At 73.1% G+C, this 22019-nt stretch overlaps 4 protein-coding genes and 1 long non-coding RNA gene across 9 annotated transcripts; all 5 read left to right on the forward strand.

The window, feature by feature from the left end:
- The first annotated feature begins 677 nt into the window (after nt 1-677).
- Nucleotides 678-2671, forward strand: WHR1 (winged helix repair factor 1). The gene is made up of 6 exons (XM_087730050.1): nt 678-997; nt 1099-1194; nt 1278-1414; nt 1576-1673; nt 2079-2226; nt 2469-2671. Exons 1-6 carry the CDS (start codon nt 722-724, stop codon nt 2512-2514), a joined length of 801 nt encoding a protein of 266 aa, XP_087586176.1. The 5' UTR covers nt 678-721; the 3' UTR covers nt 2515-2671.
- NEU1 (neuraminidase 1) lies at nt 2470-6695 on the forward strand. 5 transcript variants are annotated; one of them, XM_087730038.1, is made up of 6 exons: nt 2491-2597; nt 3833-3868; nt 4404-4663; nt 4897-5079; nt 5618-5837; nt 6419-6695. In XM_087730038.1, the coding sequence occupies exons 1-6, from the start codon at nt 2519-2521 to the stop codon at nt 6637-6639; spliced, it is 999 nt and encodes a 332-aa protein (XP_087586164.1). In that variant the 5' UTR covers nt 2491-2518; the 3' UTR covers nt 6640-6695. The 5 variants fall into 5 exon arrangements, with proteins under 5 accessions (XP_087586167.1, XP_087586164.1, XP_087586162.1 ...); XM_087730036.1 differs by lacking the exon at nt 2491-2597 and adding an exon at nt 2661-2887 and having other exon boundaries at nt 3833-4025; XM_087730037.1 differs by lacking the exon at nt 2491-2597 and adding an exon at nt 2661-2887 and having other exon boundaries at nt 3833-4025; nt 4900-5079.
- Nucleotides 6696-7006: 311 nt separating this feature from the next.
- Nucleotides 7007-18431, forward strand: DDX39B (DExD-box helicase 39B). Its single transcript, XM_087730024.1, has 11 exons — nt 7007-7156; nt 8866-9086; nt 9159-9286; nt 9385-9477; nt 10049-10232; nt 10834-10952; nt 15499-15630; nt 16235-16344; nt 16419-16563; nt 17124-17271; nt 18149-18431. Exons 2-11 carry the CDS (start codon nt 8876-8878, stop codon nt 18163-18165), a joined length of 1287 nt encoding a protein of 428 aa, XP_087586150.1. The 5' UTR covers nt 7007-7156; nt 8866-8875; the 3' UTR covers nt 18166-18431.
- Nucleotides 18432-18871: 440 nt separating this feature from the next.
- Nucleotides 18872-19356, forward strand: LOC148052460 (uncharacterized). Its single transcript, XR_015698530.1, has 2 exons — nt 18872-19069; nt 19268-19356. It is a non-coding gene; the product is annotated as an uncharacterized LOC148052460 (long non-coding RNA).
- Nucleotides 19357-19568: 212 nt separating this feature from the next.
- CUNH6orf47 (chromosome unknown C6orf47 homolog) lies at nt 19569-21744 on the forward strand. Its single transcript, XM_087730092.1, has 2 exons — nt 19569-19713; nt 20401-21744. Exon 2 carries the CDS (start codon nt 20410-20412, stop codon nt 20905-20907), a length of 498 nt encoding a protein of 165 aa, XP_087586218.1. The 5' UTR covers nt 19569-19713; nt 20401-20409; the 3' UTR covers nt 20908-21744.
- The last annotated feature ends 275 nt before the right edge of the window (nt 21745-22019 follow it).

Raw genomic sequence — 22019 nt, forward strand, 5'->3', positions numbered from 1 at the left:
TGTGATTCATTCTGTCCCCCCCATTGACCCACGTGGTTCAGTCTGTCCGCCCATTGGTCTACGGGGTTCAGTCTGCTCCCCCCTAGTTGATCCACATGGTTCAGTCCACCTCCCCATTGACCCACGTGATTCAGTCTGTCGTTCCCCCCCCCACCACCCCATTGGTCCACATGGTTCAGTCCGTTCCCCCATTGGTCTACGTGGTTCAGTCTGGGCCCCTCGTTGGTTCATATGGTTCAGTCTGTTCCCCCCCCCATTGGCCGCACATGGTTCAGTCCGCCCCATTGACCCACGTGATGCAGTCCGGGCCCCCATTGGCCCCACATGGTTCAGCCTGGTTCCCCCCCATTGGTCCACATGGTTCAGTCTGTTCCCCCCATTGGTCCACATGGTTCAGTCCGCCCCCTTGACCCACGTGATTCAGTCCGGGCCCCCATTGGCCCCACATGGTTCAGTCTGGTCCCCCCATTGGTCCACATGGTTCAGTCCGCCCCATTGACCCGCGTGATGCAGTCTATTCCCCCCCCCCATTGGCCCCAAATGGTTCAGTCCTCCCCCCCCGCCCCACGTGGTTCAGCCCGCTGGCTCCGCCCACTCGCGCACACGCGCCGGCCCCTTTGCGGCAGCGCCACTCCCCGCCGCCGCGCCCCGCCCACGGCTCCGCGACGTCATCATGGCGCGCCGGGCGTCGCGACGTCATCGGGGGGGGACGGACCCCGCCATGGGCCGCCGCCGCCGCCTCCTCCTCTGCGGCGCCTTCGGGGCCAAGAGGCCGCGCCTGGAGCCGGGGCCCGGGGCCGCGGAGGCCGGGGGGGGCGCGGGAGGAGCGGGGGGGGTCTCCCCGCTGCCCGGCAGCCCGGGGTCGGTGGAGGCGGCGCTGCGGGACGTGGCCGCTCTTTTCCCCCGGGGTCTCTTCGGGGACGCGCTGCCCCCGCTGGTTCTCCGCCATCAGCTCTACAGCCTCGTCAGCGACCGCACCGCCGTCGACCGGCACCTGGTGAGGCCGGGGACAACCCCCCACCCCCCACCCCCACCCCGGGGCCGCCCCCGGGCCGGGTCCCGTCCCCCCCGCCGTTCACCCCCTCTCCCCCTCCCCAGAACCGGCTGAGGGACGAGGGCCGCATCCGGCTGCTCCACCTGGGGCTGGGCAGCGACGCGCTGGGGGTCGTCTTCACGGAGCCCTACAGGGAGAAGGTAGCGCGGGGTTTTGGGGCGAATTCGCGGGATTTCGGGGGCCTCGATGACTTTCTCTCCCCCCCCCCCCCCCCCTCCCCCAGGTGCTGGCGGCGGTGGCGGGGACCCCCCGCGCGGGGCTGGTGCGGCGATTCCTGGACGCGGCCGTGGCCGCTTGCCCCGACCTCGGCTACGAGCAGGGCCGCCTGCGGGCGCTGGGCTTCCAGGACGGCGACGTCACGTACGGGGGGGACCCCCACCCCCACCCTGGGGCCCCCACCCCCCCCAGGGACCCCGCCCCCGCCCCAGGGGGGCGGGGGGGGGGTCCCTGGGGGGGGGTGGGGGCCCCCCGTGGTGATTTAAGATGGGGGGGTCCTCACCCCCCTTCTTCCCCTCCCCCAGGCAGCTGGTGGCCGCGGGGGTGCTGACGGTGCGCGACGCCGGCAGCTGGTGGCTGGCGGTGCCGGGGGTCGGCCGCTTCGTCCGGGCCTTCGTCCGCGGTGCGTGGGGACCCCCCCAACCCCCTCCTCAGGAGCCCCCCAAAACCTCCAAGGGAACCCCTAATCCCCCCCAGGGGACCCCCAACCTCTCCCAGGAGCCCCCAAACCCTCCCAACCCCCCTTCAGGAGCCGCTCAAAGCCCTCAGGGGCCCCCAGCCCCCCCTCAGGAACCCCTGAAAGCCCCCAGGGGACCCCCAGGGCCCCCCAAAAACTCCAGGGGGCCCCAACTCCTCCCAGGGGACCCCTAATCCCCCCCCCCCAGGGCCCCCCGAACCCCTTATGGGACCCCCAACCTCTCCCAGGAGCCCCCAAACCCCTCAGGTGCCCCCCAAACCCCCCAGGGGACCCCAAACCCCATCCCCCCGCAGCCCCCCAGGCCCCCCCGAGTGACCCCTGTCCCCGCAGGGCGCCGGGCGCTGCTGGGCGTTGTGCGCCGGGCGCGGCACCGGGAGGTGCCCCTGCGGGAGCTGAAGGCGCGAAGGGCCCCCCCGGGCGCCCGCCTGGGGGTGGGGTACCTCCTGCACGACCTCCTGGGGGCCCAGCTGCTGCGCAGGTACCCCCACCCCCACCCCCGGGGGCCCCCCACCCCCATCCCCGCGGGACCCCCGCCTGCCCCTCGCGTCGCCCCTGACCCCTGTGTGACTCCGATGTGACTCCTCAGTGACCCCTGACCCCTGCGTGACCCTTGTCTGCCCCCCCTGCGTGACCCTCGACCCCTCTGTGACCCTGAGGTGACTCCTGGGTGACCCTTGACCCGTGGGTGACCCCGGGTGACCCCTGACCCCTCCCCCGCAGCGTCCCCACCCCCTCGGGGCCGATGCTGCGATTGGCTGAGCCCTGACCGGATGTTTCCCAGCATGCAACGGGGCCTCGTGGACCAGAAGGGGGCGTGGCCGCGGCTGGCCACGCCCTTCCGCAGGACAGGTGGGGGCGGGGCCTCCGCGGGCGCGGCGGGACGCGGAAGTGCAATAAAAGGGGGGTTTTCGCCCCAAAAATCAGCCGGTTTCGGCCGGTGGGCCCCACCGGCGGCGCCGCTTTAAGGGAGGCCCCGCCCCCGCCGGCGTCGCCGCTTGAAGGGAGTGCACGGCTCCGGGCACGTGACGCGGCGGGGCCTTAAAGGGGCCGCGATGGCGCCGGGCCGCCGCTTCCCGGCGCTGCTGCTGCTGCTGGCGATCGGCGCCGCCGCCGCCCGCTGGGCCGCGACCCCCGGGACGGTACCGCCGTTGGCGCCCCCCGACCCCTCCATAGGCTCCTGCTGCCCCCCATTAACGGCCCCCAGAGCCCCCCCAGTGCCCCCCTTGCCCCCCGCTAACGCCTCCTTGCCCCCCTCAGAGCCCCCCGACCCCTCTACAGGCCCCTCCCAGCCCCCCCATACCTTCCCCAGAGCCCCCCAGCCCCCCCATAGGCCCCCAAAGCCCCCCCACCTCCTCTATAGGCCCCCCAAAGCCCCCCACCCCCTCAGAACCCCCCAGCCCCTCTATAGCCCCCCCCATTGCCCCTACAGAGCCCCCCAACCCCTTCATAGGCCCCCCCAAGGCCCTTTATAGCCCCTCAGAGCCCTCCAGCCCCTCTATAGGTCCCCCACGGCCCCCCGAACTGCTCCATAGGTCCCCCAACCCCTCTATAGGCCCCCCAAAACCCCCTCAGAGTCCCCCTAGCCCTTCTATAGGCCCCCCCATTGCCCCTACAGAGCCCCCAACTTCTCCATAGGCCCCCCAAGCTCCTCCTACACCCCTTTAGAACCTTCCAGCCCCTCTATAGGCCCCTCAAAGCCCCCCACACCCCCTCAGAGCCCCCCAGCCCCTCTATAGGCCCCCCAAGGCTCCCCCCAACCCCTCTATAGGTCCGCCAAAGCCCCCCATAGCCCCTCAGAGGCCCCCAGCCCCTCCATAGGCCCCCCAAGGCTCCCCCAACCCCTCTATAGGTCCGCCAAAGCCCCCCCACACCCCCTCAGAGCCCCCCAGCCCCTCCATAGGCCCCCCAAGGCTCCCCCAACCCCTCTATAGGTCCCCCAAAGCCCCCCCATAGCCCCTCAGAGCCCCCCAGCCCCTCTATAGGCCCCTCAAAGCTCCCCCAGAGCCTCCCAACTGCTTTATATGCTCCCCATTGCCCCCCCCCAGCCCCCCCATTGCCCCCCTGACCCCCCGTTCCCCCCCTAGGTGCGCCCACGGGTGGTGCGGGAGCAGCTGCTGTGGGTGAGCGGGGAGGGGCGCGGGGGGGTCCACACCTTCCGGGTGCCGCTGGTGGCCGTCACCCCCGGGGGGGCCCTGCTGGCCTGCGCCGAGGGGCGCAAGCGCTCGGCCGCCGACGTGGGGGCCAAGGTCATCGCCTGCCGCCACTCCCCCGACGGAGGTGGGGGTCCGGAGGGACCTGGGGGGGTCTAAGAGGGGTCTGGGGGGTTAAAGAGCTCTTGAGGGGGCTGTGGGGGGTCTAAGAGGGCTCTGGGGGGTCCTGGGGTGGTCGGAGAGGTCTTAGTGGGGTCTGAAGGAGAACTGGGAGGGCTGTGAGGTCTTTGGGGGGTCTGGGGGGACCTTGTGGGGGTCTGGGGGGGCCGGGGGGGTCAGGCAGCTCTTGGAGGGAGGTTGGGGGGGTCCTGAGGGGACCCTGTTGGACGTGGGGGGTTCCTGAGGGGCTTGGGTGGCCCTGGGTGGTCCCTGAGGGGGGGTTGGGGGCCCAGGGTGGTGCCGGGGGGCTCTGGGGGGGTCTGACCGCGTGTGTCCCCCCCCCCAGGCGCGACGTGGAGCCCGACGCGGGTGGCGGCGGACGACGGCTCGGCGGGGGATGGGCTGAGCCTGGGGGCGCTGGCGGTGGCGGGGGATGAGGTGCTGCTGCTCTTCGCCCGCTGCGCCCACCCCCCCCAGGCCTGCGGCCCCCCCAGCACCCACCTCCTGCGCAGCCGCGACGGCGGCCGCTCCTGGGGACCCCCCCAGAACCTCTCAGGGGTCGTCGGCAACGAGGTCTTTGCCCCCGGGCCCGGCTACGGCATCCAGGTACCGGGGAGGGGGGTGGCGGGGGGCCAGGGGGTCCCTGGGGTCCGGGGTGCGGGGGACCGGGGGGTCCCAGGGTTCTGGGGGGACCCCAGCGTCCCGAGGGGGGTCACCCACGGGTGTGGGGGGTCCCAGGGGTCTGGGGGGACCCCGGTGTCGGGAATGGGGGGGTGACTGGGGGGGCCCTGGGGGGCCCAGGCGCCCGGGCGGGGGTGCCATGTGCGCGTCCCCCCCAGAAGCAGCGGGCGCCGGCGCGGGGGCGCCTGGTGTTCTGCGGCCACGGGACGCTGGAGCGGGACGGGGTCTCGCTGCTGCTGAGCGACGATGGGGGCCGGCACTGGCGGCGGGGGGGGGTCCTGCCCGCCATCCCCTTCGGGGCCCCCCGCCGCCCCCGGGACTTCACCCCCGATGAGTGCCAGGTTGGGGGGGACCCGGGGGGCGGGGGGGGGACGGGGACCTTGGCCCTTTGGGGGGGGCCCGGGGCAGTGGGGGTCTCCCAGGGGACTCAGGCATCCGGGAATGGGGGGGGACCCTCGTACCTGGGGGGTGGAGGGGGGACCAGCACTTGGGGGGGGTCCTGGGGCACTGTGGGTTTCCCAGGGGACCTGGGTGTCTGGGAATAGAGGGGACCCCAGTGGCTGGGGGGGGACCTCAGCCCTTTTGGGGGGTCCTGGGGCAATGGGGGCTCCCCGGGGACCCAGGTGCCTGGGGATGGGGGGGACCCTCGTACCTGGGGGGCAGGGGGGGGACCCTGGCCCTTTGGGGGTGTCCTGGGGCAATGGGGGGCTCCCCGGGGACCCAGGTGCCTGGGGATGGGGGGGACCCTTGTACCGGGGGGGCGGGGGGGGGACCCCAGCCCTTTGGGGGGGTCCCGGGGCAACGGGGGCCTCCCTGGGGACCCGGGCGTCCGGGAATGGGGGGGACCCCAGCACTTTGGGGGTCTCCCCCTGCCCGCAGCCCTACGAGCTGCCGGACGGCTCCATCGCCGTCAACATCCGGAACCAGAACTTCTACCGGTGCCGGTGCCGGATGGTGGCGCGGAGCTGGGACGGGGGCGAGACCCTTCCCCCCGGCGCCGTCACCTTCGACTCCGCCCTGGTCGACCCCGCCGTGGCGGCCGGCGTCCTCGTCACCGGCGACCTCGTCTTCTTCAGCAACCCCGCCCACGAGAGCCAGCGTGAGGGGGGGCCCGGGGGGCTCGGGGGGACCCGGGTGGGGGCTCGGGGGGTCCTGGGGGACCCAGGGAGAGTCTCAGAGGGGTCCTGGGGGGCTCAGGGGGACCCGGGGGGACCGGGGTGGGGGCTTGGGGGATCCTGGGGGGCTCAGGGGGACCTGGGAGGACCCAGGTGGGGGGACCTGGGGGAGTCCTGGGGGTCTTGGGGGGCCTGGGCAGGGGCTCAGGGGGGCTCGGGGGGTCCTGGGGGGCTCAGGGGGACCCAGGGGGACCTGGGTGGGGGCTTGGGGATTCCTGGGGGTCCTGGGGGTCTTGGGGGGCCTCGGCAGAGGCTCGGGTGGGTCCTGGGGGGCTCAGGGGGCCTGGGTGGGGGCTTGGGGGGGTCCCATGGGGGTCCTGGGGGGCTTGGGGGGACCCAAGGGGGTTTGGGGACCTGGGGGGGTCCTGGGGGGCTCGGGGGGGCTGGGCAGGGGCTCAGCGGGGGTCAGAGGGACCCGGGGGACCTGGGTTTGTGGGTGTGGCTTTTGTGTGGGCGTGGCTTTTGTGTGGGCGTGGACCGACAGACCCCGCCCCCCCCCCGGCAGGGGTGAACCTGACGCTGCGCTGGAGCTTCACCAACGGCACCACGTGGTGGGGGCGTGGCCTGCAGGTGTGGGCGGGGCCCAGCGGGTACTCCTCGATGGCGGCCCCGCCCCCTGGCGCCCGGGGCCACGCCCCCTTCCTCTACCTCATCTACGAGAAGGGGCGGAGCCTCTCCACCGAGACCGTGTCATTGGCCACCATCAGCATCGCCGGCGACCCCTGACCCCGCCCCCGACCACGCCCCCGAGGTGGGCGGGGCTCAATAAAGGCGCTCGCTCAGCCCGGCTCCGCGTCGTCACTCGAGGGGGCGTGGCCAGGCGGCGGCGGGAACCGTCGCCATAGCGACGCGGCGGGGGCGGGCCCGCGGGGGCGGGGCGGGGCTTCCCCGCCAGGGCCCCGTCGCCTTGGCAACGGCGTTTCCCGCCCTTCCCTCCGAGGGCCCCCGGCGCGGGGCTGCCCGCGGCGCCGCCTGATCGGAGGTCGCGTCCCCGCGGGGCGGCGGGGCCGGGGAGCGGCGGGAGCGGGGGCGCGGCGGGGGCCGGGAGCGGCGGGGCCGGGGCTGGGGGGGGCCCGGGGCGAGGCGGCGGGGGCGCGGTTGCGTCCGGGCGGGATCAGGCGATCGCCGCGGGCAGCCCCGCGGTGCGGAGGGGGCCTGAGCGGCGCGGCCCGCGGGGCGGGGCCGGAAGTGACGCCCGCGCAGCCCCGCCCACTCCCTCCCGCGGCGGTCGCAGCGCTCAGCGGTGAGTGATGGCGGCGCGGCCCGGCCCGGCCCCGCCATCGGCCGCGCATCGCCGCCCCCGCCGCCCATCGGGGCCCCGCGCCCGCCGATACCCCGCGCCCGGGCCCCTCCGCGCCCGCCGCCGCCCTCCGATCCCGCCGCCGCCGCTCGGGGGGGCCCCCAACGGCCCCGCCGCCATTGTGGGCGCCAAGATGGCGGCGGCGGCGGCGGCGGGGAACCGGGGGAGGCTGCGGGGGGGACGCGGCCCGGGAGGGGGGGGAACGCGGCCCGGCGGGGGGGCGGGAGGAGCGGCCGGAGCCGTGGCGGGAAGGGAGGGGATTGGCTGCGGCCGGCGGGGGAGGAGCCCGGCGCCGGGGGGGGGGGGGGGCGGCGGAGGGGGCCCGGGGCCGGGGGTCCCTGCACGCCCGGGTCCCCCGTGGGGCGATGGGGGCCCGGTTTGTGGGGTCCGCTATGGGGCTGTGGGTGCCCGGACGCGGGGTCCCTCATGGAGTAAAGGGTCCCTGGGGGCCGGGGTCCCCTACGGGGCGATGGGTGCCCGGAGACGGGGGGTCCCCGATGGGGCCGTGGGTGCCCGGAGTCCCGCGTGGGGCGATGGGTGCCCCGGTTTTGGGGTGCGCTATGGAGCAAAGGGTCCCTGGACGCCGCGGTTCTCGATGGGTGCCCGGGTGTTGGGGTCCCCCGTGTGGCCATGGGTCCCTGGGTGCCAGGGTTCCCCCTGGGGCGATGGGTGCCTGGTTCCTGGGGTGCCCAGGTATCGGGGTCTCCCGTGGGGTGACGGGTGCCCAGACACGGGGTCCCCTACGGGGCGATGGCTCCCTGGGCGCCGAGGTGCTCTGTGGGGTGAGGGGCGCCCGGTCTGTGGGGTCCCTTATGGGGCCGCGGGTGCCCAAATATCGGGGCTCCCTATGGGGCGAGGGGTCCCCAGTTTTTGGGGTCCCTTACGGGGCGATGGGTGCCCGGTTGCTGGGGTCCCCTATGGGGCTGTGGGTCTCTGGGTGCCGGGGTCCCCTGTGGGGCGATGGGTGCCCGGAGATGGGGGTCCCCGATGGGGCCGTGGGTCCCCGGAGTCCCGCGCGGGGAGACGGGTGCCCAGTTTTTGGGGTGCCCTATGGGGCTGTGGGTCCTGGGATGCCAGGGTCCCCGATAGGGCGACGGGTGCCTGGTTTGTGGGGTCCCCTATGGGGCGATGGGTGCCCAGAGATGGGGTCCCTCATGGGGCGATGGGTGCCTGGACACCAGGGTCTCCTGTGGGGCCACGGGTGCTCGGTTTGTGGGGTCCCCTATGGGGTGATGGGTGCCCAGACACGGGGTTCCCTACGGGGCAGGGTTTCCCCAGTTTTTGGGGTCCTCCATGGGGCGATGGCTGCCCAGCTCCGGGGGTCCCGTATGGAGCAAAAGGTCCCTGGACTCTGGGGTCTCCTATGGGGCGATGGGTGCCCGATTTCTGGGGTCTCCCATGGGGTGATGGGTGCCTGGGTGCCAGGGTCTCCCATGGGGTGATGGATGTGCAATTTTTGGGGTCCCCTATGGGGCGATGGGTGCCCAGACATCAGGATTCCCTATGGGGCGATGGCTCTCTGGGTGCCAGAGTCCCCTATGGGGAGATGGGTCCCCAATTTCTGGGGTCCCCCATGGGGCGGTGGCTCCCTGGGTGCCAGGGTGCCGCTGCGGGTGCCCGGGCACCCCCCCGCTGAGGCCCCATCCCCGCAGCCCCGTCAGGATGGCGGAGAACGACGTGGATAACGAGCTGTTGGACTATGAGGACGACGAGGTGGAGAACGCGGCGGGGGGCGACGGGGCCGAGGCGGCGCCCAAGAAGGACGTGAAGGGCTCCTACGTCTCCATCCACAGCTCGGGCTTCCGCGATTTCCTCCTCAAACCCGAGCTGCTCCGCGCCATCGTCGACTGCGGCTTCGAGCACCCCTCCGAAGGTGCCCGGGGGGTCCCGGGGGGGGGGGGGTGGGGCCCCCCCGGCGGCACTGACCCCCCCCCTCGCCCCGCAGTGCAGCACGAGTGCATCCCGCAGGCCATCCTGGGCATGGACGTGCTCTGCCAGGCCAAGTCCGGCATGGGCAAGACGGCCGTCTTCGTCCTGGCCACCCTGCAGCAGCTGGAGCCCGTCACGGGGCAGGTGAGGGCCCCCCCGGGGGCGCGGGGGGAGGGGGGGGGTTTGGGGGGGCTCACGCGGCGCTGAGCCCCCCGCCCCGGGGCGGGCGTCCCCCCTTCCAGGTGTCGGTGCTGGTGATGTGTCACACGCGGGAGCTGGCCTTCCAGATCAGCAAGGAGTACGAGCGCTTCTCCAAGTACATGCCTAGCGTCAAGGTGAGGGGCTCGGGGGGGCCCGGGGGGCTTTGGGCGCCAAGGGGGGCTCAGGGGGTGGGAAATGGGGTGGGGAAGGGGGCGTGGGGGGACACCAGAGCCCCTGGGGGTCCCCGGGAGGTTTTGGGGGCGCTGGGGGGCACCGGCCTTGGCGGAGGAACCTGGAATCGCCCCAAATGGTCTGGGGGACCCCGGAATCCTGGCGAGGGGGGGCGGCGGCAGAGGGAGCGGCTGAGACTGGGGGGGCTCAGGGCGCAAAGCGGGGTTCAGCGGGTGGGAAAGGGGGTGTTGGGGTCGGGGGGGGGGGCTCCCCGGGGGATTTGGGGGGCATCAGCCTCGGTGGAGCGGCCTTAAGGCACCCCAAGGGGCTCGGGGGACCCCAAAATCCTGGTGGGGGCGGTGGCAAGGGGGGGTCAGGGTACAAGGGGGGTGGGAGGGGGGTTTAGGGGACGCGGGGGCCCCCGGGAGGTTTGGGGGGGCATCGGTGCTGGCGGACGGACCCCGAACGGCCCAGGGCACCCCGATAGCCCGGGGGGGGGGGGGGGGGCGGGGGTCTGAGCGCGCCCCCCCGCAGGTGGCGGTGTTCTTCGGGGGGCTGTCGATCAAGAAGGACGAGGAGGTGCTGAAGAAGAACTGCCCCCACATCGTGGTGGGGACCCCGGGCCGCATCCTGGCCCTGGCCCGCAACAAGAGCCTCAACCTGAAGCACATCAAGCACTTCATCCTGGACGAGTGCGACAAGATGCTCGAGCAGCTCGGTGGGTCCGGGGGGGCCGGGGAGGTCTGCGGGCACCCGGGGGGGCCAGGAGGAGACTGGGGGGGGGGCATTCAGGGGGCCAGGAGGGGATTGAGGGGGGGCCGGGGAGATGTGGGGGCACCCAGGCGACTGGGGGGGCCCAGGAGGAGATTTGGGGGGGGCCCAGGCATCCCAAAGGGGACGCAGGGATCCAGGAAGGTGTCTTAGGGGGACCCGGGGCTCCTACGGGGGCACCCAGGGGTATCGGAGGAGATTTGGGGGCACCCAGGGGTCCAGGAGAAGATTGGGGGGGACCCAGGGGTCTGGCACAGTCCAGGGGGGGACTCAGGGATCCGGGGGGGGCCCAGGGGTCCCGGAGAAGATTTGGGGGGGACCCAGGGGTCCTGGAGGAGATTTGGGGGGACCCAGGGATGCGGGGGGGTCCAAGGGGGGGGGTCCCGGAGGAGATCTGGGGGGACCCCAGTGTCCGGGGGAGGACCCAGGGGTCCCAGGGGGGGGACCCAGGCGCCCGAGGGGAGCTTGGGGGGACCCCAGGAGTCGAGAAGGGGGGCGCAGGAGTTCGGGGGAGCCCCCTGTCACCCCCCCCCGCGCCCCCCCCCCAGACATGCGGCGGGACGTCCAGGAGATCTTCCGCATGACCCCGCACGAAAAGCAGGTCATGATGTTCAGCGCCACGCTCAGCAAGGAAATCCGCCCCGTCTGCCGCAAATTCATGCAAGACGTAATTACCCCTTCTACCTTCTTTGCCCCCGGCGCCCGCCCCGGCGCGGGGGGCTGCCCCCCGCCCCCGCCCCCCCTGCGGAAGATCTCTCGGGTCTCCCCCCTCCAGCCGCCCCCCTTCTTCTTCCTCCTCCTCCTCCTCCTCCTCCTCCTCCTCTTCCTCGTTCCGTCCCGCCCGCCCCCAAAACCGCCCGGCGGACGGCGAAGAGCCCCCCCACCCGCACTCGAGCGAGTAAGTGCCTGCGGCTCTCGGCCCCCCCGGCCCCCCCCGGCGCTCCGGCAGACGGCGGCGAGGAGACGGCGGGACCCGGACGGCCTCGGCACGGCGCGGCGCGGCCTCGGCGCGGCTCGGCCCGGCCCGGACTCCTCCAGGCGCCCGGACCCCGCTTATCCTTTTCCTGGAGCCGGCGGAGAGCAGGATTCGGGGGGGCGGGGGGGGGGGGGGGGCCGCGGGGGGGCTGCGGGGCTGCCTCGGGCGCAGGGGGCCCGTTGGGGTCCCTGGGGCGGCGTTGGGGGGCTGTAGGGTGCTATAGGGTGCTATAGAGCAGCTGTGGGGCTGTGTGATGGCGTAGGGGCCCTGTCGGGGTCCCTGGGGCCGTGCTGAGGGGCTATAGGGCGCTATAGGTTAGCCATGGGGCTGTGCAATGCTATAGGGAGCGTATGGAACCCTGTCGGGGTCCCTGGGGCGGCCTTGGTGGCTATAGGGTGCTATAGGGGAGCTGCAGGGCTGTGCTATGGTATAGGGGCCCTGTTGGGGTCCCTGGGGCCATGCTGGGGGGCTGTAGGGTGCTATAGGGGAGCTGTGGGGCTGTGCTGTGGTGTAGGGAGTGTATGGGGCCCCGTCGGGCTCTGTGGGGCAGCGTTGGTGGCTATAGGGTGCTATAGGGGAGCTGCAGGGTTGTGCTATGGTATAGGGGCCCTGTTGGGGTCCCTGGGGCCATGCTGGGGGGCTATAGGGTGCTATAGGGGAGCTGTGGGGCTGTACTGTGGTGTAGGGAGTGTATGGGGCCCCGTCGGGCTCTGTGGGGCAGCGTTGGGGGCTATAGGGTGCTATAGGGGAGCTGTGGAGCTCTGCTATGGTGTAGGGAGTCTCGGGGGCCCTGTTGGGGTCTCTGGGGCGGTGTTTGGGGGCTATAGGGTGCTATAGGGGAGCTGCGGGGCTGTGCTATGGTATAGGGGCCCTGTTGGGGTCCCTGGGGCCATGCTGGGGGGCTATAGGCTGCTATAGGGCAGTCATGGGGCTGTGCTATGCTATAGGGAGCCTATGGGGCCGCGTCAGGGTGCGGGGAGCCATAGGTCAGCTATGGGGCTGTCGTAGGGTGCAGGGCACCCCAGGGTGCTACAGGAGATCTGTAGGGTTGTGTTAGGGTATAGGGAGCCTACAGAAGCATATGGGGGTCTGTGGGGCACCTGGGGGGCAGGGAGCCGGGGGGGGCTATAGGGGACGGGTAGAGCTGCAGCGGGGTATACGCAGCCATAGGGTGTTTGGGGGGCTGCGTTAGGGTGTAGGGAACCTAGGGGATGGTATGGGGGTGCGGGAATCTATAGGGCGTCTGTGCAGCTGCGTTGGGGTGTGGGGAGCCCCTGGGGCCGTATAGGGGCCACTGGGGCTGTATTGGGGTGCAGGGGGCTATAGGGGTCCCGTGGGGCTGCCGTGGGGTCCTTGGGACCTGTATTGGGGTGCAGGGAGCCCCTAGGCTTGTATTGGGGTTCCAGGGGCTGTATTGGGGTCCTAGGGACCATATAGGGGTGCAGGGAGCCATAGGGACCCTGTGCGACCATAGTGGGGTCCCTGGGGCCGTACTGGGGCCGTACTGGGGCCGTACTGGGGTTCAGGGAGCCTATGGGGCTGTATTGGGGTCCCTGGGAGTTTTTGGGGGTCCCAGGGGCCGTACTGGGGCCATACTGGGGTGCAGGGAGCCTCTGGGGCCGTATTGGGGTCTCAGGGAGCACTTTTGGGGTCCCGGGGGCGGTATTGAGGTTCCTGGGGCCATATAGGGGTGCAGGGAGCCTCTGGGGCCATATCGGGGTCTCAGGGAGCACTTTTGGGGTCCCGGGGGCCATATTGGGGTTGTATTGGGGTGCAGGGAGCCATAGGGTGCCTATGGGGCCGTATTGGGGTCCCTGGGGCCGTACTGGGGTCCCTGGGGCCGTACTGGGATGCAGGGAGCCTCTGGGGCTGTATTGGGGTCCCAGCGGCTATATAGGGGTACAGGGAGCCATAGGGCACCCGTGGGGCCGTATTGGGGTCCCTCAGTTTTTTTGGGGTCCCAGGGGCCGTATTGGGGTCCCTTGGGCTCTATAGGGGTGCAGGGAGCCATAGGGTGCCTGTGGGGCCGTATTGGGGTCCCTGGGGCCGTACTGGGGCCATATAGGGGTGCAGGGAGCCTCTGGGGCCATATTGGGGTTCTTGGGAGCACTTTTGGGGTCCCAGGGGCCATATTGGGGCTGTCCTGGGGCTCTATAGGGGTGCAGGGAGCCATAGGGCACCTATGGGGCTGTATCAGGGTCTCTGGGGCTGTACTGGGGCCGTACTGGGGTGCAGGCAGCCATAGGGTGCCCGTGGGGCCGTATTGGGGTCCCTGGGGCTGTACTGGGGCCATATAGGGGTGCAGGGAGCCTATGGGGCCGTATCGGGGGTCCCAGGGGCTGTACTGGGGCTGTACTGGGGCCGTACTGGGGTACAGGGAGCCTCTGGGGCCGTATTGGGGTCCCTGGGAGCGCTTCTGGGGTCCTAGGGGCCATATTGGGGTCCCAGGGGCTCTATAGGGGTGCAGGGAGCCATGGGGCGCCCGTGGGGCCGTATTGGGGTCCCTGGGAGCACTTTTGGGGTCCCAGGGGCCATACTGGGGTCCCAGGGGCACTATAGGGGTGCAGGGAGCCATAGGGCGCCCGTGGGGCTGTATTGGGGTCCCTGGGAGCACTTTTGGGGTCCCAGGGGCCATACTGGGGTCGCAGGGGCTCTGTAGGGGTGCAGGGAGCCATAGGGCGCCCGCGGGGCCGTATCGGGGTCCCAGGGGCCGTAGTGGGGTGCAGGGAGCCTCTGGGGCCGTATTGGGGTCCCTGGGAGCGCTTCTGGGGTCCCAGGGGCCATATTGGGGTCCCAGGGGCTCTATAGGGGTGCAGGGAGCCATGGGGCGCCCGTGGGGCCGTATTGGGGTCCCTGGGAGCACTTTTGGGGTCCCAGGGGCCATATTGGGGTCCCAGGGGCTCTATAGGGGTGCAGGGAGCCATGGGGCGCCCGCGGGGCCGTATCGGGGTCCCAGGGGCCGTACTGGGGTGCAGGGAGCCTCTGGGGCTGTATTGGGGTCCCTGGGAGTTTTTGGGGGTCCCAGGGGCCGTACTGGGGCCGTACTGGGGCCGTACTGGGGTGCAGGGAGCCATAGGGTGCCCGTGGGGCCGTATTGGGGTCCCTGGGGCTGTACTGGGGCCATATAGGGGCGCAGGGAGCCTATGGGGCCGTATCGGGGGTCCCAGGGGCTGTACTGGGGCTGTACTGGGGCCGTACTGGGGTACAGGGAGCCTCTGGGGCCGTATTGGGGTCCCTGGGAGCGCTTCTGGGGTCCTAGGGGCCATATTGGGGTCCCAGGGGCTCTATAGGGGTGCAGGGAGCCATAGGGCGCCCGTGGGGCCGTATTGGGGTCCCTGGGAGCACTTTTGGGGTCCCAGGGGCCATATTGGGGTCCCAGGGGCTCTATAGGGGTGCAGGGAGCCATGGGGCACCCATAGGGCCGTATCGGGGTCCCAGGGGCCGTACTGGGGTGGAGGGAGCCTCTGGGGCTGTATTGGGGTCCCTGGGAGTTTTTGGGGGTCCCAGGGGCCGTACTGGGGCCGTACTGGGGTGCAGGGAGCCATAGGGTGCCCGTGGGGCCGTATTGGGGTCCCTGGGGCTGTACTGGGGCCATATAGGGGCGCAGGGAGCCTATGGGGCCGTATCGGGGGTCCCAGGGGCTGTACTGGGGCTGTACTGGGGCCGTACTGGGGTACAGGGAGCCTCTGGGGCCGTATTGGGGTCCCTGGGAGCACTTTTGGGGTCCCAGGGGCCATATTGGGGTCCCAGGGGCTCTATAGGGGTGCAGGGAGCCATAGGGCGCCTGCGGGGCCGTATCGGGGTCCCAGGGGCCGTACTGGGGTGCAGGGAGCCTCTGGGGCTGTATTGGGGTCCCTGGGAGCACTTTTGGGGTCCCAGGGGCCATATTGGGGTCCCAGGGGCTCTATAGGGGTGCAGGGAGCCATGGGGCGCCCGCGGGGCCGTATTGGGGTCCCTGGGAGCACTTTTGGGGTCCCAGGGGCCATATTGGGGTCCCAGGGGCTCTATAGGGGTGCAGGGAGCCATGGGGCGCCCGCGGGGCCGTATCGGGGTCCCAGGGGCCGTACTGGGGTGCAGGGAGCCTCTGGGGCTGTATTGGGGTCCCTGGGGTCCCAGGGGCCGTACTGGGGCCGTACTGGGGCCGTACTGGGGTGCAGGGAGGCGGGGGGGCGCCCGGGGCGGCGCTGGGGGTGGGGGGCGGGGGCTGAGCGCTGTCCCATCCCCCCCCCCCCCCCAGCCGATGGAGATCTTCGTGGACGACGAGACGAAGCTGACGCTGCACGGGCTGCAGCAGTACTACGTCAAGCTGAAGGACAACGAGAAGAACCGCAAGCTCTTCGACCTGCTCGACGTCCTGGAGTTCAACCAGGTGGGGGGACCCCAAAAACGGGGGGGGCACCCCAAAAGTGTGGGGAGGGGTCCCGGGAGGGCGGAGGAGGGGGGGGTTGGGGGGAAGCCAGGGTCGGGGGAGGTTTTGGGGGGTTTGAGGGAGGTCTGGGGGACCCCAAGGTCTGGCGGGGGGGGGTCCCCAAAGTCTGGGGGTGTCCCAAAATCTGAGGGGGGTCCCAGGAACTCGGGGTGGGGGGTGGGGAGGGGTTGGGGGAGTCTGGGGGGGGCGGAATTGGGTGTTTTGGGGGTCCTGGGGGGTGGGTCCAAGTTTTGGGGGGGTCTGGGAGGGGACCCCAGTGTCGGGGGGGGGACCCCAAAGTCTGAGGGACTTGGGGGTGGGTGCGGGGGAGGGGGGCCTTGGGGGGTCCAGGAGGGGAATTGGGTGTTTTGGGGGGTCCAGGAGGGGTCTTGGGGGGTCCCCAACGTCTGGGGGGTCCCAGGAGCTCAGGGTGGGCGGAGGGGAGGGGTTGGGGGGCGCAGGAGGGGAAATTGGTGTTCTGGGGGTCCCGGGGGGGGGGGGGTGTCCAGGTCCTGGGGGGCCCGGGGGGGGTCCCTGACCCCCAGTTCGCCCCTCCCCCCCCCAGGTGGTGATCTTCGTCAAGTCGGTGCAGCGCTGCATCGCCCTGGCCCAGCTGCTGGTGGAGCAGAACTTCCCGGCCATCGCCATCCACCGCGGGATGCCCCAGGAGGAGCGGTGCGGCCCCGGCGGGGTTGGGGGGCCCCCGCGCCCCCGGCCCCCCGCTAACCCCCCCCCCCCCCGCCCCCCAGGCTGTCGCGGTACCAGCAGTTCAAGGATTTCCAGCGCCGCATCCTGGTGGCCACCAACCTCTTCGGCCGCGGGATGGACATCGAGAGGGTCAACATCGCCTTCAACTACGACATGCCCGAGGACTCGGACACCTACCTGCACCGGGTGGGGGTCCTGCCCGCGCCGGGGGGGTCCTGCCCGCGCCGGGGGGGTCCTGCCTGCACCGGGTGGGGGTCCTGCCTGCACCGGGTGGGGGTCCTGCCTGCACCGGGGGGTCCTGCCCGCGCCGGGGGGGTCCTGCCTGCACCGGGTGGGGGTCCTGCCCGTGCCGGGGGGTCCTGCCTGCGCCGGGGGGTCCTGCCTGTGCCGGGGGGGTCCTGCCTGCACCGGGGGGTCCTGCCCGCGCCGGGGGGTCCTGCCCGCGCCAGGGGGTCCTGCCTGCACCGGGTGGGGGTCCTGCCTGCGCCAGGGGGGTCCTGCCTGCGCCGGGTGGGGGTCCTGCCCGTGCCGGGGGGGTCCTGCCTGCACTGGGTAGGGGGCTGCCTGGGATCAGGGGGCCCTGCCTGCACTGGGGGGGGTCCTTGCCTGCATGTGGGGTCCGTGCCTGTGCCGGGGGTCCCTGCCCGCGATGGCGGGGGCGTAGGGGGGCTGTGGGCGAGGGAAGGGGGGGCTCGGGCCCTGACCCCCCCTGTGAAGGGGGCCCTGACCCCCCCCCGTGCGCGCAGGTGGCGCGGGCCGGGCGCTTCGGCACCAAGGGCCTGGCCATCACCTTCGTCTCGGACGAGAACGACGCCAAGATCCTGAACGACGTCCAGGATCGCTTCGAGGTGAACATCAGCGAGCTGCCCGACGAGATCGACATCTCCTCCTACAGTGAGCGGGGCCGGGGGGGTCCCGGGGGGGATGGGGGGTCCTGGGGGGGTCTGGGGGAGATTGGAGGGGGTTGGGGGGTCCCACAGGGGGATTGGGGGTCCTGGGGGAGATTGGGGGGTCCCACAGGGGGATTGAGGTTCCTGGGGGGGGATTGGGGGGTCCTGGGGGGTCTGGGGGAGATTGGAGGGGTTTGGGGGGTCTGGGGACCTGGGTTGGGGGGTCCCACAGGGGGATTGGGGTTCCTGGGGGGGATTGGGGGGTCCTGGGGGGTCTGGGGGAGATTGGAGGGGTTTGGGGGGTCTGGGGACCTGGGGTTGGGGGGTCCCACAGGGGGATTGGGGTTCCTGGGGGGGGGATTGGGGGTCCTGGGGGGTCTGGGGGAGATTGGAGGGGTTTGGGGGGTCTGGGGACCTGGGGTTGGGGGGTCCCACAGGGGGATTGGGGTTCCTGGGGGGGGATTGGGGGGTCCTGGGGGGTCTGGGGGAGATTGGAGGGGGTTGGGGGGTCTGGGGGGGTCTGGGGACCTGGGTTGGGGGGTCCCACAGGGGGATTGGGGTTCCTGGGGGGGGGGGGATTGGGGGGTCCTGGGGGGTCTGGGGGAGGTTGGAGGGGGTTGGGGGGTCCCACAGGGGGATTTTGGGGGGTCCTGGGGGAGATTGGGGGGTCCCACAGGGGGATTGGGGTTCCTGGGGGGGGGATTGGGGGTCCTGGGGGGTCTGGGGGAGATTGGAGGGGTTTGGGGGGTCCCACAGGGGGATTGGGGGGTCCTGGGGGGGATTGGGGTGCTGGGGTGGGGGTCCCGGGGGGACTGGGGGGCACTGGGGGTCCTGGGGGCCCGGTGCCCCCTGACCCCCCCCCCGTCCCCCTCCCCCCGCAGTCGAGCAGACCCGATAAGGACGCCCCGCCCCCCCCCGCGGGGCCCCCCCGCCGGCCCCCCCCTCCCCCCCCCGGCCCGCTGGGGGAGGGGCCGCCCCGGGGGTTTTATAGGAAAAAAGCCTGGAAAAAAGAAAAAAAAAAACCACAAACCCCGCCCACCCGCCCGAGGCACGGAAGGAAGCCCCTCCCCCCGCCGCCAGCCCGGGGGCGGGGCCTGGGGCCGCCCCGCCCCCCCCGCTGTACAATTTCTGGTTTTTTTGGTAATAAAGTTGCCTGACCCGGCCGTGACCTCGTGGTGCCTGGGGGCGGGGCCGGGGGCGGGGCCGGGGGCGGGGCCGGGAGATGAGAGCGCGGTCTGGACCGGGGCGGGGCTGGGGAGGGGGCGGGGCTTAGCGCCTAGAGGCGGATTTGACTGACGTGGGGTGGAGGCGGGGAGGGGCGGAGGCGGGGGGGGGGGGTTGAGTGGGAGGGGCGTGGCTTGGAGGTGGGCGTGGCCAGGCTTTCCCGCCGCCGGGCGTCGCCGCCATCTCGCGTTCGGGCGGGTGTTGCCGCCGCCGCCGCCATCTTGGAAGCGGGCGTGGGCGTGGCCTAGGGGGCGGGTGGGCGTGGCCTGGCCGCTATAAAGGCGCGCCGGCGCGCGCGGGCGGCCCTTTCCCGCCGGGCCGCGGGGTGAGCGGGGGCTCCGGGGAGGGGGGGGGGGCGGCGCCCGGGGGGAGCGGGGGGGCTCCGGGGGGGGCCCCGGGGGGGCCGTCGCGGTGATGACGCCATAGACTAGAGTCTCCGAGCCCCCTGAGGACGCCACAGGCCCTGAGCGACGGCCCCTCCTCGCCGCCCCCCCCCCCCCCGCGGCCCCGCCGTGCTCACCCCCCGCCCCCCGGTGTCTTGCAGGTGGCGGCGGGCGCCGGGACCCGGTACGGAGCCGGTAAGGACCCGCGTCCGGTTCCCCGGCCCCCCCCCGGGTCGCGGCGGCGATGAGGAACCGGCTCTAAGAGCGTCTGACCCCGCACTGAGGACCCCTCGCAGCGCCCTGAGCCGCCGCGACCCCCCGGGACCCCCCCGGCCCCGGGGACACCCCCCCCCCCCCGCGGCCCCCCCTCCCGACGCCGTTTCTCTCTTGCAGCCCCGGACGAGGCCTCGGGACCGACGGCGCCGCCGGATCGGGGGGGGGGGGGGGGGTTTGGGGGAAATAAAGGCGACTTTGGGTCTGGACGGGGCCTCCGCGCTTCCCTGGGCCGGCAGGGGGCGCTCGTTCCCGCGGCGGGATGGGGGGGGGGGGGGGGGGCGCGCTGGCCCTGCCGTCACGTGGCGCCGCCATTTTGTGGGGGGGGCAGCGGCGCGGCCGCCATCTTGGGCGGGGGGCGGTGTTGTGGTAGGGTCGCCTCAAAGGGGGAGGGGAGGGGGCGGGGCGGGCCCCTCCCCTTCCCCCCCCCCCCCCCCCCGGGGCCCATCCGCGCCGAGGCTCCGGGCGGCCGGGACCCCCGAGACAAGGGGACCCCGAGGGTCCGGGACCCCCGGAGGCCCCGCCCCGCGCTCCGAGCACTTCCGGGTCAGCCGGGACCCCGCGAGGTGAGTGGGGGGGGAGGGGCCGGCTGGGGGGGAGGGGCGGGCGTTTCCCTTCCCCCCCCCCCCCGCCCTGTTTGTGGGTCCCTGGGGGGGGGGGTTGTCGTCGTCCCCCCCTGCCCCATATCGTGACATTGGGGGAGGGCTTTGTCCCCCCCCTGCCCCCAGCCACGGGTCCGGGGGGGGGTCGCTGTGCCCCCCCGCCCCTTGAGGGGTTCCCCCCCCGCCCCATCTGTGGGTCCCTGGGGGCGTCACTGTCGCTCCCTGCCCCATATCACGATATGTGGGGGGGCGGGTGTCCCTCCCCACCCCATCTATAGGTTCTTGGGTGGGGTCACTGTCGCTCCCTGCCCCATATCGCGATATTTGGGGGGGGGTGTCCCTCCCTGCCCCATCTATAGGTCCCTGGGGGGCGTCACTGTCCCTCCCTGCCCCATGTCGTGATATGTGGGGGGGTGGGGGGGTTGTCCGCCAACACCCCGTCTATAGGTCCCTGGGGGGGTGACAGTGTCCCCCCGCCCCATCTATAGGTCCCTGGGGGGCCTCACTGTCGCTCCCTGCCCCCATCGCGATATTTGGGGGGGGGGGGGGGTTGTCCCCATCTATAGGCTGCTGACCCGTCTGTAGGTCCCTGGGGGGGGGGGTCGCTGCGCCCGGGGGGGGTCCCCTCACCGCCCCCCCCGTCTCTTGCAGCCCCCCGCGATGTGGCGCTGGGCGCGGGCCCCCCCGTGGGGCCGGGGTCCCCCCGCCGAGGCGGGGGCCGCGCCGGACCCCCTGGAGATCTGCCTGGCGCTGGCGCGGCGCCTCTTCGACCTCTGCGCCCTGGGGTGCCTGGGGGCGGCGCGGGCGGCGCTGGGGGCGCTGGGGGTGCGGGGGGCGCTGGGGGCGCTGGGGCTGGGGGGCGCGGGGGGCGCCTGGCTGCAGGGGGTGGCCGCCTTCCTGCTGGCGGCCGCCGGCCTGCGCCTGCTGCTGCGCCTGCTGCTGCGGCACCTCCTGCCGCTGGCCGCCCTCTACGCCCTGCTGCAGGCCCTGGTGCTGGCCGCCAGCCTGCGCCCCGACCCCCGCCCGCCCCGCGGACCCCCCGACGGCCGGGAGCCCCCGCCGCCGCCGCCGCGGCGGGAGCCCCCCACGGAGTGGTTCGACCCCCCCGGCGGCAAGGAAGGGGAGGCGGCGACGGGGGACGGACCCCCCGCCGACTAGGGACCCCCCCCCGGGGCACCGGGACCCCCGCGATGGGGCACCGGGACCCCAATGGGGCACCGGGACCCCACCTCAGGGCAGCAGGACCCCCGTGGGGCACCAGGACCCCCCCAGTGGGGAACTGGGACCCCTGCAATGGGGCTCTGGGACCCCCCCGTGGGGCTCCGGAACCCCTTCATGGGGCACTGAGACCCCCCCCCCCAGGCACCAGGACCCCCGTGGGGCACCAGGAGCCCCCCAATGGGGCACTGGGACCCCCACCCCCCCAGGGCACCAGGACCCCCCCAGTGGGGAACTGGGACCCCCCCGTGGGGCACTGGGACCCCCCCCCCAGGGCACCGGGACCCCCCCAATGGGGCACTGGGACCCCACCAAGGGGTCCTGGGGAGGGGAGGCCCCGCCCACGAGCAGGCCCCGCCCACAGGGCGGTCCCAACGACACTGACTCCGCCCGCTGTGGGAGCACCGCCCACTGTGAGGGGCCCCGGCTCCGCCCACTGTGAATCACGACGACCGTGGCCCCGCCCAGCGCGGAGGCCCCGCCCACTGTGACATCGCCCGGCCCGTGGCTCCGCCCCACCCTCGCCAAACGCAGACGGACACAGGCCCCGCCCACCGCGACGCCCCGCCCACACGTGCCAAGCCCCCGCCCACTGTGATTGACACCGCCCCTCCTCCGGGGAGGCTCCGCCCAGGCGTGTGACGACGCCGGGCCTGCGGCCCCGCCCACTGCAGCGCCTCCTCCGTCCCGCGGCCCCGCCCCCTCGCGCGCGGGGCCCGAGGCCACGCCCCCCCGCGCTGGGTTTTTTTTGGTAAATAAAGAGGATTTTGGGTCCGAGCGGCCGCTGCGGTGACGCGCGCGGGGGCGGGGGCGTCCCGCCCGCACCAAAAATGGCGGCGCCCTCAAAGGAAATGGCGCCGGAGCCGACGGCCGCCCCTAAAATGGCGGGGGGGGGAGGCTGCGCGCAGGCGCGGGTCGCCGAGGACCCCCCCCCGCGGGGCGACCGCGGCGGACGCCTGATCCCGGTGGCGGCGGTTCCGCGGCGGCAGCGGCACCGAGAGCGGCGGGACCGGCCCGGGGGGGTCCGCGGGGGGCGCGGGAGCGGCGTGGCG

The sequence above is a fragment of the Nipponia nippon genome, unplaced genomic scaffold (genome assembly GCF_047370975.1).
Source record: "Nipponia nippon isolate SJK-2023a ecotype South Korea unplaced genomic scaffold, ASM4737097v1 scaffold_47, whole genome shotgun sequence".
Taxonomy (NCBI): Eukaryota; Metazoa; Chordata; class Aves; order Pelecaniformes; family Threskiornithidae; genus Nipponia; species Nipponia nippon.